Source organism: Pseudorca crassidens, chromosome 5 (genome assembly GCF_039906515.1).
Source record: "Pseudorca crassidens isolate mPseCra1 chromosome 5, mPseCra1.hap1, whole genome shotgun sequence".
In the NCBI taxonomy this organism is placed as follows: Eukaryota; Metazoa; Chordata; class Mammalia; order Artiodactyla; family Delphinidae; genus Pseudorca; species Pseudorca crassidens.
In genome coordinates this window covers 43,581,769-43,599,807 of record NC_090300.1, presented here as the reverse complement: position 1 = coordinate 43,599,807, position 18,039 = coordinate 43,581,769, and the positions used below count along the sequence as shown (strand labels likewise).

At 33.2% G+C, this 18,039-nt stretch overlaps 1 protein-coding gene across 1 annotated transcript in view; it reads right to left on the bottom strand.

The window, feature by feature from the left end:
* RSRC1 (arginine and serine rich coiled-coil 1) overlaps window positions 1-18,039 on the bottom strand; it is a 451,481-nt gene that overhangs the window by 156,020 nt on the left and 277,422 nt on the right. Inside the window, exon 7 of the mRNA XM_067737138.1 lies at window positions 15,925-15,976. Coding sequence (XP_067593239.1) covers window positions 15,925-15,976 — 52 coding nt within the window. The remainder of the gene's footprint in view (window positions 1-15,924; window positions 15,977-18,039) is intronic.

The following is an 18,039-nucleotide window of genomic DNA, read 5'->3' as shown; positions in this document are numbered from 1 at the left end:
TCTCATTGCGGTGGCTTCTCTTGTTGCAGAGCACGGGTTCTAGGCGCATGGGCTTCAGTAGTTTTGGCATGCGGGCTCAACAGTTGTGGCTCGTGGGCTCTAGAGTGCAGGCTCAGTAGTTGTGGCACATGGGCTTAGCTGCTCCCCAGCATGTGGGATCTTCCCGGACTCAAACCCGTGTCCCCTGCATTGGCAGGGGCATTCTTAACCACTGTGCCATCAGGGAAGTCCCTTACCCAATTTTAAAAGGTAAAAAAAAAAAAATCCAACAATTATATCCATATATACAAAAATTCTTTCATCTAATCAACAGTGATTTGCTAAGCCCTATTTACTTTTCAAGGTCTTTGATTAACACTTTCAGAAATCTTTAGCATGACAATAATAAACAAGTCATCTTTTAAAACAATTCTAAAAATCATAAGACTGCCTTAGCAATCTTTCAAGATCACTATGCAAAATTGAGAAATTATGACCATTTCAAGTATTCTTGAGAGTCCTAACAGAAGAAATTAACTACCCCACGTGGAATGACTCTGAACCAATGAAAAGTACACTTAAATGGAGCTACTACTGTCACATCAGGAATTATAAGGGATTCATATTCCTTCCAGGAAGTGCCTTAGGAACCACTACATACAAAGTATTTAATTTTAAAAGTATTAATTACATTCAATTTCCCTAATTTTAATTCAAAACTGAAAATTATCTTTTATGAGCATATGTAATATATGTATATATAATATTGGCATACTAACCAAAAAATTTTCTGAAAATATTAGACATGTATGGTTTTTCATTTAGATAATATTTGATTAAATTTTCTTTAGATGATGTATTACATAGAAGTAGGGAAAGCTAGTGTAGGGTTCAGAATTAGCCTCCCCTTTTACATGAGGATTACTTTGAGCTAAAGGCAATCAAGGCCCTGGAGTTCAGGAGAACTACTGCCCCTCCCTTAAATACCTAGAAGAATATAAATTGCGGATTTTTCCCAGAAAAGAGTTGCTACAGGAGATAAATTTTATCTAAGTGGTGCCATCTATATGGCAGGGCAAACATTTCATTACCAAATGTCTGCTCGTCTTCTTATTGTCCTGTGAATGACCCTCCTATGCTTGGATGCTTCAGGCCCCTAACCCGTTCCTTAACTCAGGATGGCACATATGCCTTTTACCTTTCTGTCTTTGAACCTTTCCTGTATGTGGGGTCTCTGACCTTCTCGTACGAACGAAATTTAAAAATCTGCCTCATGTCAATTTAATTCTTAGACCAGACAGAAGAACCTAAGAGGGTAAAGGAACATTTTCTTTCTCCCCAACACTAGCCTAGAAGATTTTGCATGGTATAAATTTCCCATCAAAGTCTGATTAATCCCTTCTATATCAGGATTTGCTATAGAGGAAAATTTGTATATTTTACGTGGTTAAAAGCCACAGGTTCAGCTATCTGGAGATGAGTTTTCCTTTCTGATTTATGGATGAGGGATAGGGAGAAAAAACACAGCAGGATATCCCAGATTTTCTCTCCTCTCCTCCCATTTTCTTTTGTCACACTATCTCTCTTCTTGTGTAAATCTACTCAGCTACAAATTCTAAGTTAAATGATAGCCCCATATGAAACGTCAACCTCACTGGTTTGGGATATTTTGTGAATTGCATCACATACAAATAGGAGCAATTGAGATGAGCTGTACAGATAATATGTATCCCCACTCATTCACAACCAAAGAGTAAAAATACCCAATCCATTTGAGTACTGTGATAACCAACCTATTTCCCCTATATTCACAAGGCATGAAACAGTATTAACAATGTGCATACAATGATGCTGCTTCAGTGTTTTCTTATAAGAACATGGAAATGGTAACCATAAAGTGTTAGAGATATACCCTCTATTATTGTTCCCAGAACAATGGCAAACAATGAGCAAAGAGCACTGCTTACTGGAAAATATTAGAGAAATTACTATGTAACAACATACCACTTCCTGGAAGAAAAAGAATCCAAGCTTATTTTTAACTCCCAGTTTAAGATTTAACTTCAATGGCATATAAATGCACATTTACTCATGCTACCAGTGACATCATTCATTCATCCAACCAACTATTAATAAACAAAGGCTTCTAACACCAGGGTATTGCGTTAGTTACTGGAAAATACAAAGTTGACAGCCCTTACCTAGAGGTAAGGGGCTTATCACTTAACTGAAGGAATCGTGCATGTAAATAATTCTAATGAAGTATTTATAATTGCTATGAATATAAGCTATAATATATACAATATAAAATTTCAGAAAATCTAATGCAACAGTATGGTATATAAAAAGAAGTACATCATATGCAAGTGGTGTTTCTCCCAGGGATCTAAATAAGATCTGTTTAACATTTGAAATCAACCAATGAAATTCAACATATCAATACTAAGAAAGGAAACACATATGATCATCTCAATAAATGCAGAAAAGGCATGTGACAAAATTAAACACTCATTCCCGATAAAAACTCAAAGCAAACTAGGAATAGAAGAAAAATTCCTCAACCTAAAAAGGGCATCTATTCTACAGTTAACATCTTGCTTAATGGTAAAAGATTGAATACTCTCTACCTCAGATCAGGAGCAAATGAAGGATAGTCACTCTCACCACTTCTATTCAAAATTGTGCTTGGAGGTTCGAGCTAAAATAATAAATCAAGAATACGAAAGAAAAGGCACTCAGATATGAAAGGAAAAAAAAACTTGCTCTATTCATAGATGACATGATTGTCCATGTAGAAAATTTAAAGAATATTAAAAAAACCCTCTTAGTTCAATAAAATTATAGGATATAAATTTAATACTCAAAATGGAACTGTATTTTATATACTATCAATGAACAACTAGAAATTGACACTTAAAAAATCTTATGTTCACTATGGCACCCCAAAACATAAAATGCTTTAGGCATAACTCTAACAGAACACATACAAGATCTATATGCCAAATACTACAAAACTCTGATGAAAGAAATCAAAGAACTGGAGGTAGAGAACTATACTATTTTCATGTGTGGAAGATTCAATACTGTTAAGATGTCAATTCTCTCCAAACTGATGTGAAGTCCACATTTCAAGACTTACCATAGAGTTACAGTAATCATGGAAATGCGGTATTGGCAAAAGGATGGATAGACATATAGATCAATGGAATAGAATAGAGACTCCAAAACAGATCTAGTCATATGTGGTCAATTCATACTTTACAAAGGTACAAAGACAATTCAGTGGAGGGAAACTATCTTTTCAACAAATGTTACTGGGACCATTAGATATCCATATGCAAAGAAAAGAACCTCAACCCATACTTCTATTAATACAAAAATTAATTTAAAATGTATTATAGATCTAAATGTAAAATCTAAACTATGAAAATTCTAGAAGAAAACATAAAAGCAAATCTTTGTGTTCTTTGGTTAGGCAAAAATTTCTTAGATATGACACTAAAAGCACAATACACATAAAAGAAAAAACTGATAAATTGGACTTCAACACATTAAGAACTTCTACCCTTCAAAAGACTAGTAAGAGAATGTGAAAAATGCAAATGACATATCTGGTAAAGAAATTTTATCAGGAATTTATTTAATTCTCAAAACTCAGCAACTGAAAAACAAGTAACTCAATTTTTTAAAAAGGGAAAAGAGGACCTACGATGGCAAATAAGCACATGAAGAGACACTCAACAACATTCATCATGAGAGATATTCAGATTAAAACCACAAAGAGACATCTCTAAACACCAAAACTAATAATACCAAATACTGACAAGGATGTGGAACAACTGGATTTCTCACACATTGCTTCCTAAGTGCAAAATGGTTCAGCCAGGGGCTTCCCTGGTGGTGCAGTGGTTGAGAGTCCGCCTGCCGATGCAGTGGACGCAGGTTCGTGCCCCGGTCGGGGAGGATCCCACATGCGCATGGAGCGGCTGGGCCTGTGAGCCATGGCCGCTGAGCCTGCGCGTCTGGAGCCTGTGCTCCGCAACGGGAGAGGCCACAACAGTGAGAGGCCCGCGTACCCCCCCCCCCCAAAAAAAAGGTCCAGCCACTTGGAAAACAATTTGTAGTCTCTCATAAAGTTAAATATAAAATTATCAAATTATCCAGCAATACCAGCCCTGAGTATTTACCCAAATGAAACAAAAACTTATGTTCACACAAAATCCTATTTGAAAATGTTGTAATGGTTTAATTCATAATTGTCCAAAACTGGAAAGAATCTAAACATCCTTCAATTAATTAACCCATACAATGGAATACTACACAGTAATAAAAAAGGAATAAACTACTGATACATGCCACAGCATGGATAAATCTTAAAAGCATTATGCTAGGTCAAAAAAACCAAACTCAAAAAGCTACTTATTATACTATTATATTTATATGACATATTAGAAAAGTCAAGACTGTAGGGACACAAAACAGATCAGTTTCCAGGAGCTAGCTGGGGGGAGGGGTTCACAACAAAGGGGAATGGGGATATTTTAAGAGATGATAGAATTGTTCAACATCTCGATTCTGGGTGCTGTTATACAACTGTTTGCATTTGTCAAAAATCAAAGAACTGTCCCTAAAAAAGGTATATTTTACTGTATGTAAATCTTTATTTAAAAAAAACCCAAAAATATTGTTTAGAAAATAGCCAAGGCATAGACAAGGAGAAAATATTTATAAACTATACATCTGACTTGTATTCAGAATATATAAATAACTCTACAAGTCAATAATACAAACAATTCCTTTTAAAAATGGGCAACAGATATGAGCAGATACTTCACAAAAGTATACAGGTGACAAACGATTTCGTGAAAGATGCCCAACCTCATTAGTCATCACAGGAATGCACATTAAAGTCGAATGAAACACAACACATTTAACAGAATGGCTGCAATTAGAAAAAATCCAACAAAATCAAAGCGATGTCAAGGATGGGGAACAAATGAGACTTCCATAATTTGCTGTGGAAACAGAATGGTACAGCACTTTGGAAAACCGTTTGGAATTAAAGTTAAGCCTATACTTACTATATAACCAAGGAATCCTATTCCTAAGTATTTACTCAAGAGAAATGAAACTATGTGTTCACACAAACTTGTACTCAAATGTTCATATGAGTTTTACTCACAAAAACCATAAACTGGAAACAACCCACCTGTCCACCAAGTGTTGAACGAATAAACAAACTGGTATAGACATACAGTGGAATACTACTCAGCAGTAAAAAGAACTGATGCTCACAACAATGTGTACAAATCTAAAAAGCATTATGCCGAGTGAAAGACTACTGACATAAAAGTCACACACCGTATGATTCCATTTATATGGCATTTCGAAAACAACAAAACCATAGTGACATAAAGCAGATTAGTGGTTGCTAAGGTCCAAGAGGAGAGAACTGACTTCAAAGGAGTAAAAGGAACTTTTCGGAGAAATATAAATGTCCTTTATCAAAATTTTTGGTGGTAGTTACACAACTGTACACATTTGTCACAACTTATCAAATTTCATACTAATTGGTGGGGAATTTTATCGTGTTTAAATTAAACCTTTTCTATATCTCTTTAGGTTCTCTTCATAACTTCAAAACAATTGGAAAATGAAGACAAGCCAAAATTTTTTTTAAAAAAACTGAAATCTCACCACGCAGAAACAATAACTGCTATTAGCATTTTGATATAAATCACACAGGGTATTTTTCAATGTAAACATGAACTTTTGGTCAAACTTAAAATAAGATCAGATCCTTTACATTGTTCAGGAGCCACCATTTTTTGAATTCCAAAATAGATCACAAATATGTTTCTACTTCAGTAAATATACTGTGTACAATAAAAAGAAAAGCAGACTATGCTATGATTCTCCCAGTTGTAAGTCAACACCAAGAATTCCTACCGTATAATGTCTTTTTGTTGTCATTAATTATTTCAATATTTGCAAAATTTATTTCTAATATATGACTGTTTAATTCACAGGTCTTGGATTCTCTAAGGAATGCATTTTTTAGTTTTGCTATATAAAATTCAAAGAAATCCTTTATAAAAATAGAACAAAATCTTAATTTTTATGGGATGATAGGACAATTAAAAATAACAGTTAACATTAAATAAAGATTATTAAAAGAATTTTTTGGAAGAGAGAGTTATTTGTTGATTTGTTACCATCAACTCTTTGTAAATTTAAGGGAATATGCTGTACTCACACACAAAAAGGACCACTCTATTTAAACAGGGTTTTTTTTTTGTTGTTGTTGTTTTTTTAATGAAAGAAAAAAGAAACCCCAGGGTCTAAAATGTAATGAGTGATCCTATTAGTTCCACCAGACTAAAATCATACAGTCTACGTATGTGGTCTTTTCAGCCACATCTGTCATGAACCATTTTTACATCACAAAATGCAAAATACTGAGCACTGATTTACTAGATGAGACCTGGGAAAGTATTCATCATTTGATTTCCCCCTAAAAGAAAAATTGGCTCACAGGAAGACAGGTGACAGTTCTTTTCAGATCACACTCAGAACTTACACAATTTAGAATCAAATCTTCACATAATCCAAGCAAACAGAAAAAAAAAAAAAAAGAAATAAGTAAAGTGGAAAAACAAAAGAAATCTCAATTATGACTTTCTTAAAATCCAAACATTTTGCTTGGCTAGGAAACATGGATCATACATTAAAAATATTTATAATATGTGAAAATGTATAAACATGCTTGCCACATAGTAGATGCTCAATAAATAGTACTCTTATTATTTTAAATACTTCATGAAATGCATACTTATTGAGCATTTTATATACTGATCTGATATTCCTCCTTTCAAAAGCTCTGTTACACATGGAACTTAAATGGAAATAAAATGGAATTTTTATTTAACATAAAATGTATAGTATAGAAGAGTTTTGAATTAATTGTTTCTTTGACTTATCTGAAATCTGTATTAATCACTTTTTGGTAAATTTCTGTACATAATGTTATTTACTCTTATCATAAAAACAGACCTATAATTTCCCTTATAGGAAAAGGGTGGCTGTTATTCCAAATTCTTTAATGGCTTAAATATTAAAGGGTACTTAATTTAAAAAAACTTCATTACATAATTCTGTTAGATAAATTATTTACAATGATTATAAAACCACTGAAAAAGAAACTGCATACTTGATAAACCAAACATCCAAATCTTATACATTTGTCAGTCTTTCAATAATGAATTCTGGGGAAAAATAAATTCACAGACACCCAAGTGAATTGGCAACTGTAAGTGACAGAAGCCCTTCTAAATCCTCTGTTTACACTGGGGATTAGCGGAGTAGATTTTGAGTTGCAAACTGAACAGTCCATGGTCAAGGGAACCTGCTCCCTGTCAGTCCGCAGGGCATAAGGACAAAGCATGGTCCTGGTAGGAAGTGACCCATAAACATATTCCTACCCAGGATTTATACAAAGCCAGTCTGCCTCACAGAAACTCCATATGACCATTAACTGTCCTGCAAGGCCTGCCAGGAGGCCTAATTACTGGTCTACAGAGCCCAATAACAAAAGCTGAAGGGCTTTAGCCTAGGGATGATCTGCTTTATACTGACTTGAGAGAGTCCATATAGAGGACCCAAAAGAAAGAGGTTTAGCTTTAAAATTCTCCCCAGAGAGCCAGCATTGTACTCAAGTCTAGAAAGCCCACATGCAACATACTTCAGCTAGGCTTAAACATACCACCCTCTCAAAATTAACATTCAACTACTGTCTGCTTAACATCTGCTCAAACATGGCAAGTTGCTGTGATATTGTTAGACTCTAACTGATAGCTTTCTTCTTACTAAATATTATTGGGGATAAATAATAGTCATTCAAATATAAATGTGTAACTGATGCTAAAACAAATAACTTATATTTTCTAAAAGTAATTTACTTAATAGTTCTCTTTAGGAAGCACTAGTATATCTTTTTGGATTAACACGAAGTGCAAAATCATGCTCATTATTGGAAACTGGGAGTTAAATTAACATTATCAATTTGATTTTGCATTAAAGGTATTAAATTTTATGTAGAATTTCTGAAGAAATGTGGTTTTGCAGAAACCACATTTGATGAAAAAAAGGTTTTAACCAATGCCCAAGTCAATGAAACTATTTGATTATATACATTTGTTTCTTTTAAAAAGCACAAGAATTCTTAATTCTTGATAACTTCTTTTAACTGTATATGTATGGTGGTATGAGGAGGATGTTTGACCCAATATCTCTTCTTTAATTACCTCACAAAGCCACTCTGGTGATGCCATAAAAAACTACTTCCACTCCTCCTGGCTAATGTTTATAGAACGCTCAGTTATATGTTAGGTGCTGTTCTAAAAACTTTATTATGTTAATTTATTTAGTTTTCATTAAAACTCTAAAGGTATATATTCTCATTCCCATTTCATACATGAAAAAACTGAGGTTGAACAAGGTTTAACAATTTTCCCATGGTTTTGTCAGTAAATAATGGATCTGGGAATAGCACCCAGGCCGTCTGACTTCAGAACTTGACCACCATACTCTATTGCTTTTCATACTAATTGCAAACATTTATTGAATGCTTACTATGTACCAGGTACTATTCTAAGTGTTTTACAAATGTTAATGCACTTAAAGTCCATAACAACCCCATTAGTATGTACTATTAGTATCTCAATTTTATAGATGAGGAAACTAAAGAAGAGCAAAGGGGAAGTGATCTGCTCAAGCTCACAAAGTTAGTTAGTGAACGAAGCCGGATATGAATCTAGACTAACCAACACACAACCAAGCAGAAGCCTACATGGGGAAAAAAGAAGTCTGAAAACTATTTATTTATATGAAATAGAAGTTAACTTTTTAATCACTTGCTCTTTTTTTTTAGGTTTGCCCTACATGAAAGCCTCTCTCACAATAAATCAACCTATTTCTTGGAGCCAGAGAGCAGTGGTCAGAAGCCTATGGAGCAAAACCTCTGTCGACTTTAAATCAGGGTTGCAGAATGGCTTTCTATGCTCCCCAGAAACAGTACAACATTAACATGGCAATTTCATTTGTAATTCTCAGAACTACAAATATTTAAAGCCAGACTGGACTTCAGAGAAGTACTGGGACTTACAAGATTAGATGGCTATGAAGAGAAAGGTTTAGGACTTGGCTTCCAGGTACTTAATGGGTAACTAAGAGAAGAAAATCCAAGTTTAACATGCTGCAGAATAACTGGGATGGAGTGAGGCACTTATGGCTTATTTCCAAAAACAGCTTCTTTCCTTGATATAGTGTTCTTACGCGTGTAACTCTTCTGTGTTTTACAATACTTAATTAGCTTCTATCCCAGCAAGGGTCACTGAAAGGCATGTCCATAGTTGGGGTGAAGAAGAAAACACTGGTAATCACAGAACATTACCCTAGATTTTTCAAAGTTCTCAGAAATATAGCTACTATGATCACCCTAATAGTTAAGGAAAAGAATTTGTATTCTGAATAAAACTTTAATCCTTTTGTATTATCAATTAAAAACAACTCATTTCAGAATCAAAGGCTTGCTTGAGGATAGAAATTATTTTATTATAAGGTAATTGTAGCATTATGCCTAACAAAACAAGATATGTATTTGGTAATGTTTTCTATCACCCTTCTTTCTGCTGAACGTAACTCAGGGATTTAACCTATGGATAGAAATAGCTCAGGAGTCAGAAATCATTGGATTTGAGTCCTGGTTTTCCCACTTACTAGGTATGTGATCTTTTACAAGTCATTTAAGCTTTGAGGATATTTGTAAAATGGAGTTAATTAGCTCTCCATGCAGTGATGTGAGTCAAATGATAAAAGATTTATGAAAATGCTTTGAAAACTGTAAAGCACAATAAAAAGTGCTGTAGATATTATTTAGAAAATGAAATATTACACAGAAATTTTATGATAAAGGGGATTTACCATACATGCATTAAATAAACTTCTATTTCTCTTATAACATTAGAGATATAATTTTAAAGGTTGCAGGTGTCAATAATTCTATTAAAAGTAAAATATTAAGGAGAAAAAATATTAAGGAATATTTTTAGATTTCTCTAAAAATATTTTTAGAGAAAATTATGTCTTGAAACTATGTTCTGAGAAGTGTCATTTTTTCACGGTGATGAAAAATATTTATGTTTTGGAAAAATCTCTCCTCTAAGTTCTTCTTCAGACCTATGAGCATATGGAGCATAAGATGACACTGTGTTTTTGTGGAAAATCAACTAATGTGTGGAATGATGCTAACAAGTCAAACAGTGACATCAAAAATGATGGAGACGAGTCTTTAAGTAAACTCATTATCTTCCTTCTTCCTCCTGTGTGATAATCACATTTTGTTATCTCTTCTGTCATGTACTACCTTCAAGTTTAAGATTAAAAAGTTAGATTACTGCCATGTATCTTCTACTTTTGAAGCCAGGGAACTTTTCAATATATTTTTTTAGAATCCACCAAAGAGTGGTTTAAATGAGCATACCAGCATCCAAAGCCTTAATTTTCAGTTACCCAGAACAATTATTTCACAGTGACTTACTCACCAAAGATTAATAGCTAGAATTCTATTTGGCATAGTGACACTCACTACAGGCGCTATTAAAACTCCTGGGAAAGATCCAGAAGTTTTAGATATGGTTCCTGACCTTCAGACATTTATTATTTCATTGGGAAAATAGGTCCAACACTCATGAAATAAATATTAATATCAGCAGTATGTGAGTAAATACCAACATGAATGGTGTGCATAGAATACAAGAAAAAGAATTCAAAGGAGAACAGAAAGATTACATGATGTAATGGTCAGAGAAATCATGTGGAAATGTTATCTGAGATGCATATTGAAGTGTTTAGAGAGAGAAAGAGGAAGGAGAAAGATATTTCTAGAGGAGAAAATAATCACAAGCAAAAATTCCCAGGTAGAAAAGAACATGAGTAACTCAAAGAATAATGAGAAGAAGTATAAAAATGAATTCTAAGAAAAAAAGTTAGAAAAGTCTGTGAATCCACCATACAGAACCTTGGAACCTTAAGCACAGAAGTATAAAATTGATCTTGTAAGCAATCTAGAACCAGTGAATAATTTTGAGCAAAGGAGCAGCATGACCAAGTGGTGGGTGAGAAAGAATCATCTAGCAATGGTACTCACCAGAAGCAATATGGAAATAAAAATTTTCTGGTGGCTACCATCTGCCAGACTCTGGGCTAGATACTTCACTTATAATATATATCTTCACAACAATCCTATAAGGTAATCATCATCTTTTCCCTTACAGACTAGGAAATAATGGCGTAGGGAAATCCTTAAAACCTAAATATTGATACTGTCAAACAGGTAACTTAAATATGCAACATGGTCTAGTTGAGACAATAGGGGGGAATGTAATATGGTTTTTTATACTGCTGGTGGGAATGTAATATGGTTCAGCTGCTGTGGAAAAATCTGGTGGTTTTACAAAAAGTTAAACCAAGAATTTACCAAATGACTCCATAATTATACTCCTAGGTGTATACCCCTCAAAGTTACAAATGGTTACTCAAACAAGTACATATATATATGCATGTTCAAAGCTACACTGTTCACAATAGCCAAAAGGTGGAAAAAACCCCAAATTTCCATCAATAGATGAATGGATAAACAAATGGCGTGTGTGTAAACACACACACACACACATATACATACATTCAGCCATAAAATGTATTCTGTGGAATATTATTATATTCCACAGAATACATTTTATGGCTGAATGTATATATACAATATATATATACATATATACATAATGTGTATATTATGTATTATTATGTATATATATCATGTATTATTATGTATATATTAATATATTATGTATATATTATATACATAATACAAATGTATTATGTGGAATGTATTATGTGGAATATTATTCAGCCATAAAAAGGAATAAAATACTGACACAGGCTACAACATGGCTATACCTCCAAAACATGCTAAATGCAAGAGGTTAGACACACAAGGTCACACACTGTATGATTCCATTTACATGAAATATGCAGAATAGATAAATCCATAGAGATAGAGGGCAGGTTGATGGTTGCGGTTGCCAGGAGCTGAGGGTAAGGTGAGGGGAGAGAAATTGCCTAATAGGTAATAGGTTTTACTTTGGAAATGTTTTTAAACTAGATAGAGGTGGTGGTTATATAGCTTTGTGGATGTATTTAATGCCACTGAATTGTCACTTTAAACAGTTATGTTTTATTTTGTCTTATGTGAATTTCACCTCAATAAATTACTTCTAAAAAGTAAAGAACTACAGTAAACTAGAAAATATACACATCTGCCATATTCCATTTAAAAAAACAAAAACGTTTTGGCTAAACAATAAACATCACACTACTGAAGGTCACAGAATGAGTGAGCAGTGGAAGCAGGTTTAGAACCCTTCCACTATTCACCACCCTCTCTCTGGAGAAGAGACAGAATTGAAGCAAAAGACCAACTAGGAGGTAATGGATTAACCTTTGGGTGGACTGTTTGGTGTCCAGACTAAGGAGTTGGCAGTGGGAAAGATAATAGAGGGATAACTATAAAAAATATTTCAAAATAAGTCACTCAATTCTAGGTGAATGACTGCCTATAAAGAAGTCAAAGATAAACATTTCAAGGTTTTGAATCTTAATGAATGTGAGAATGGTAAAAGTATTTTTTAAATGAAAAGAAAGAAGTCATGGCCAAGAGGATTTTTAATTGGATTTACTCAATATCATAAAGTAAATCATTATCTGAAGTTATATTGATAACTTAAAGATTCAGTCTTACAAATTTATATAGTTTTACAAGCTTGAGTCCTCCAGCATTTGGAAAAAACAAAACATCTTAGACATAACCTTAACTTCACATCACCTTCAAATTAAAAGTTAAACAAGAGACATGAAACTTCATTTCAATTGCATTTTGGCAATGAACATGAAAAAAGATTCTATCTAAATCTGAAGATTTAGCATAGCAAAATATAAAAATGTTAACAGTTTAGTATATACAAAATATGATCATAACAAATACAATAAAATCTCTGACTTCAAATTCAAGGTACATGGTTACATTTTGCTTAATGTATTTTACTCATACATATGTCTTTCAAAATCATACCGCTAGTAATTATTGCCAAATGTTATTAAATATATTTTAATTCCAAACCAAGGCCATGATTAACATTCACTAATAAATCAATAACAATGCAATGGTAATATATAAAACTTTCTTCTGGGACCCACAATTAGAGTAAAAGACTAAGTCTAGTCAGCAAGATTTCTACATATGAACCCTATCTACCAGATTATGGTAACTATAAGGCTGAAATAAATCCTGGCTCAAGAATCTAGCATACAGCCTTAAGTTCTTCCCTGTACCCAATTTTAAGGCCCCAAAGTTGAGGGTGTTTTCCCTGGGAACTCAAGTAAACTCCAACGAGACAGAATGGGAACTACCAGGCCTTCCTATCCAGCCACCTCAATCTTAGGACCAGGCTAGACTTTATGCATGAGCCTTACCAGACTGAGCTCAAGTTCTTATTCCCCCCTACTTTATTTTGCTTGTTTGTTTATTTTTAATAATACAATGAATACCTTGATTCATCACTGAAACAGAGATCCAGAACATTGACAATAAGTTCTATATTTGCTTAGCGTTCCCCTATATCCATCTATCTGCTTCTCCTCTCCAAGGCCACAGGTTCTCATTAATTACAGTAATATATGTTTTTCAAAGGGGTATAATATGTTATTTCATGTTATAAAGCAATATAGTCATAGAAATGGCATCAAAAAGCAAAATCTGGTTAAAATGGTTTCTTAACCAGTGACAATGGTTACAACACAATCCTTTTGTAAAACAATTTAGCAAGAATGTATAAAAAGCCACTCTACATATTAACACCCTCTAATCTCATAAACTCATTTCTATAGTAATCAATTCCAAGAAAATAAGCTAAACTATGGAAAACACTATTTGTAACAGGAGGTGCATAACAGTATTATGGGTAAGAGGGAAAAGCTAGAGACAATGTAAATGTTCAATAAGAAGAAAATGATTAAATAAATAATCCTATATCTAGCTAAGGTCTGTCCTTTGCTTATGGGGGGCAATGTTAAGTTTTTTAATTTGAAAATTGTCATAATATTTTGAATGTTTGTCAAATTCACAGAACCTCCCTATTTATCCTTAATAGAATTTAGAATGTTAAATTAAAAAATGAGGAGTGACAGCTGGGACCAATATAAGCAAGTTATACACTGAGGTCCGCACTGTCAGATCTGTTTTATAATACGCTTTTTGTGACCACCTAGAGGGGTGGGATAGGGAGGGTGGGAGGGAGACGCAAGAGGGCGGAGATATGGGGATATATGTATATGTACAGCTGATTCACTTTGTTATAAAGCATAAACTAACACACCATTGTAAAGCAATTATACTCCATAAAGATGTTAAAAAAATTTTTTTAAGGTAAAGAAAACTGTATAAAACTATGAAATACAATTCTTTATAGTTGCATTAACAGAAACAAATATTTTCTGGACTAAGCGCCATAAATATTTTCCTTTAAAGCAAGAGTTTGTCAGTACTCAAGTAATGAACCTGGAAATATTTCTTCTAAGCAAAATGCCATTAAAGAATGAATATATATTATATAAATAACAGAGAATCGTATTAACTAGCTTTATCCTATAGTATATTTATTGGAGACTCAAAATTTGAAAAACCTAATAGTAAGCAAAATTTTAGTACATCATGTTTTCTATGTAATTAAAGATAAAATGAGTAAGATCAATACATAAAGATAAGTGACTTTTAAAGTAATATGAAGTGGTACAGAGATTCACAGTCAACATATTAATTTTTATATGGTAAGTTACTTCAATTAGTGATTTATGAAGCTAGTATATCATTTATACTGGTGTTCCCAATCTTTAGACTGTAGACACATTGGGTAGGAATAAAAGGAGCTAATACAAGAAATCCTTGAATTAATATGCATACATGTATTTTTGCAATGAATATTAAAATATAACTACTATCATTTGGTAGTCTGAAATTACTTTTGATGTCAAAATAGAATTCTCATTTTCCAGTTGGAAATTATGAACTCTTTACAGATCCTTAAAAAGTAAATAATTTTAAGAAACATGTACTCCTTTGGTAATATTATTCTAACCCTACCTCATGCTTGATCTTGATAACTTATTATTTGACTGTAATATATATTTTTAAAAACCACATTAAGATTCAGAGTAAAATATCAGTACTTGGAAAAGGTAACATGGATCTCTTATATTTTTAAAAAGTAAAGTATTTAATGTGTACATGAACCTGGGTATTATAATCTAAAATCAAAGAAAGAATTATTGTACAATTGAGATATTAAAACATACAGATTTTTAAGATTAGATGGTATCCAGACGAACAGTCCAATGAGTTAGTCTAATGTAACTGGAAGAATTATTAAACATTTATCTCATTTCCTTTAGAGCAAAACCTTGATCTAAAAATCACACCTTATATAAATATTAAATCAAAATGATCACAGCCTCAAATATAAAATGTAGAAGTATAAAATTCTTCTTAAACATGCCACTAAAAGCACAGTCCGTAAAAGACAAAAATCAATAAACTGGACTTCATCAAAATTAAAACTAAAATCGAAGCCAGTTTTATAAATAAGAAGGTAAAGAATGACCTTTTAACATCACACTATAGCAATAAATATTTGAGGTAAAATATGGCCATACAAAGATCTCACAAATTTGTGAGGCTATATGAAAATAGGTGTTTTGCTCTTTGACCCATCTGTAAGCATGCTAGGATTTATTTCATATATTTTCATTTAAATAAAGTTAATTATTAACACTTACCAGCAGCTTCAAGAACCAGTTGTAGTCTTGCTTTGGCCTGTTCAGCTGGTGGCTAAAAATCAACCATAAAAGACACTTACAAGGTAGTTTTAACAGAGCTTTAAATTAATGCATTATTACGTTGAGTATCAGAAAATTTAGAGAACTTTGTCATAATCAGTATTAATATCCACCCACATCTTAACAAAATTCCATCACAGCAGCTCTACCAATCTACTCTCTCACCCTAGTAATCAAATCACACTTTTCATTATTATGATTCAAGAATGAAGTTCTTCCTTTTTCTTTTTTTTTTCTTTTTTTACTGGAATAGCTTTTATTTGTTATCCAACATGTACCAGTCAGCAACAGCCTAAATACATATAATTTAATAAGGAGGCAAAACCCACACATTTAACAACATACTCTCAAGCTGTGTTGTTTCTTTGCATATGGAAACATGCAAAATGACCTATTAGAAGTTAAATAGCAACTTAAAGTCCAATATCTCAGGCAAATTATATCCTAAAACCAAATATTTTCTGCTTTCCTTACGGTATTTGAAAGGAGCAATTGTGATAAAGATAGGACACAACGTGAGTTACTGCTTTCAATTCCTACTAACTGTCCTAAAATTAGTCTCTCAATGAACTTTGATTCAATACAGTTGATAATGTTGAAACTACTTTCCTACCAGTGACCTTATTCTGAGATTTTTGGATATGTTGATGGTATCCAAACAATAAGATGGATTGTATCAAGGTTATGATCTTTATGAAAGACTTGTTAAAAACTGTTTTTAATACTTAAGACTTTACATTTCTTAAGATGTCAGTAAGTGACTAAATAATCTCATGTTTATATACGGTACCATCATTTGAGAATTAACATTTTACAAGATATATTTGAATGTTTTGCTATTTGTGAAAAAACAGCCTGAATGAAAAGAATTACATAATTGGATATGGAAAGAAGATGTTGTGCTCAGAAAAGTTTAAGAATTTGAATGGTACTTCTGAATAAACTGTAAGAAACAGGATAGGAGAGTGGTAGATGAGACAGGAAAGAAGACAGGGCTAGCCTTTTATATCATAGAAGAGGGATTAACAAACTATGACCTAAACCTGGTTTTGTAAATAAGTTTTATGGGAACATAGCCATGCCCATTGGTTTATATATTGTCCATGGTTGCTTTTGTGCTCAACAACAGCAGAGTCAACTATTTGCGGCAGGACTCTTATGGCCAGCAAAGTCTAAAATATTTACTATGTAGATCTTTAAGGAAAAGACTGTTGACCCCTGCCATATAAGACAGAGAGACTTGGAAGAATGTGAAACAGTGGGGTGACAAGATGAGATCTGCATTCTGACACATCATTCTAGCAATATACTTGAGGATGAACTGCAAAGAATGTGACAGAAGGCAAGGAGCTCAGTTAGGGAGCAATTAAAGAACTCCAGATGAGAGACGATGAGGGCCTGGGGAGGAGCAGTAGCAGTAAGGTTGGAGAGGAAGAACTAGATTTGAGAAACATTTAATTGGTAACATGAAAGGACTGATTGGATATGAGAGAAGGAGGAGTTGACAAACAAAAAGAATATTTTATGTCATATGTTTGTAGAAAAAATGTACATAAGTGTGCTTTATAAAGTTATCAATATTAAAAATGTGACATCAAATTAAAATATCATAGCAAAATATCAATAGAAGACTGTGACATCTACTGAATATGATCTAACAGTTATAAAGGAAACTGCCAAGCAATTAACACGAACATTTATAATGATGAAAGGCAAATGACATTTGACATCAGTATCAGGGAGCATAGTGAGTGTGCAAAACTGCGGAGCACATGGCCCAGCTAAAGAAAGCAGCTGGTACTCAGCACCAACTCAGTGTTGTCATGCAGAAATGCAAATCAAGGGTTATAAAACTTCTTGATTTTTTTCCTGAGACTTTAAGTCACCATAAAGACAAATACTGTGTGGAACAAACAGTACTTCTCAGAGCCAGATTCAATCCCAAAACAGACAGTCTGTGATCTCTGCCATCTACTTAACAAACACAGTAGAAACATGATATTGATACTTTGTGCAACATAGCATAACTAGAATGGCAAGAAGGAAATAATGTTC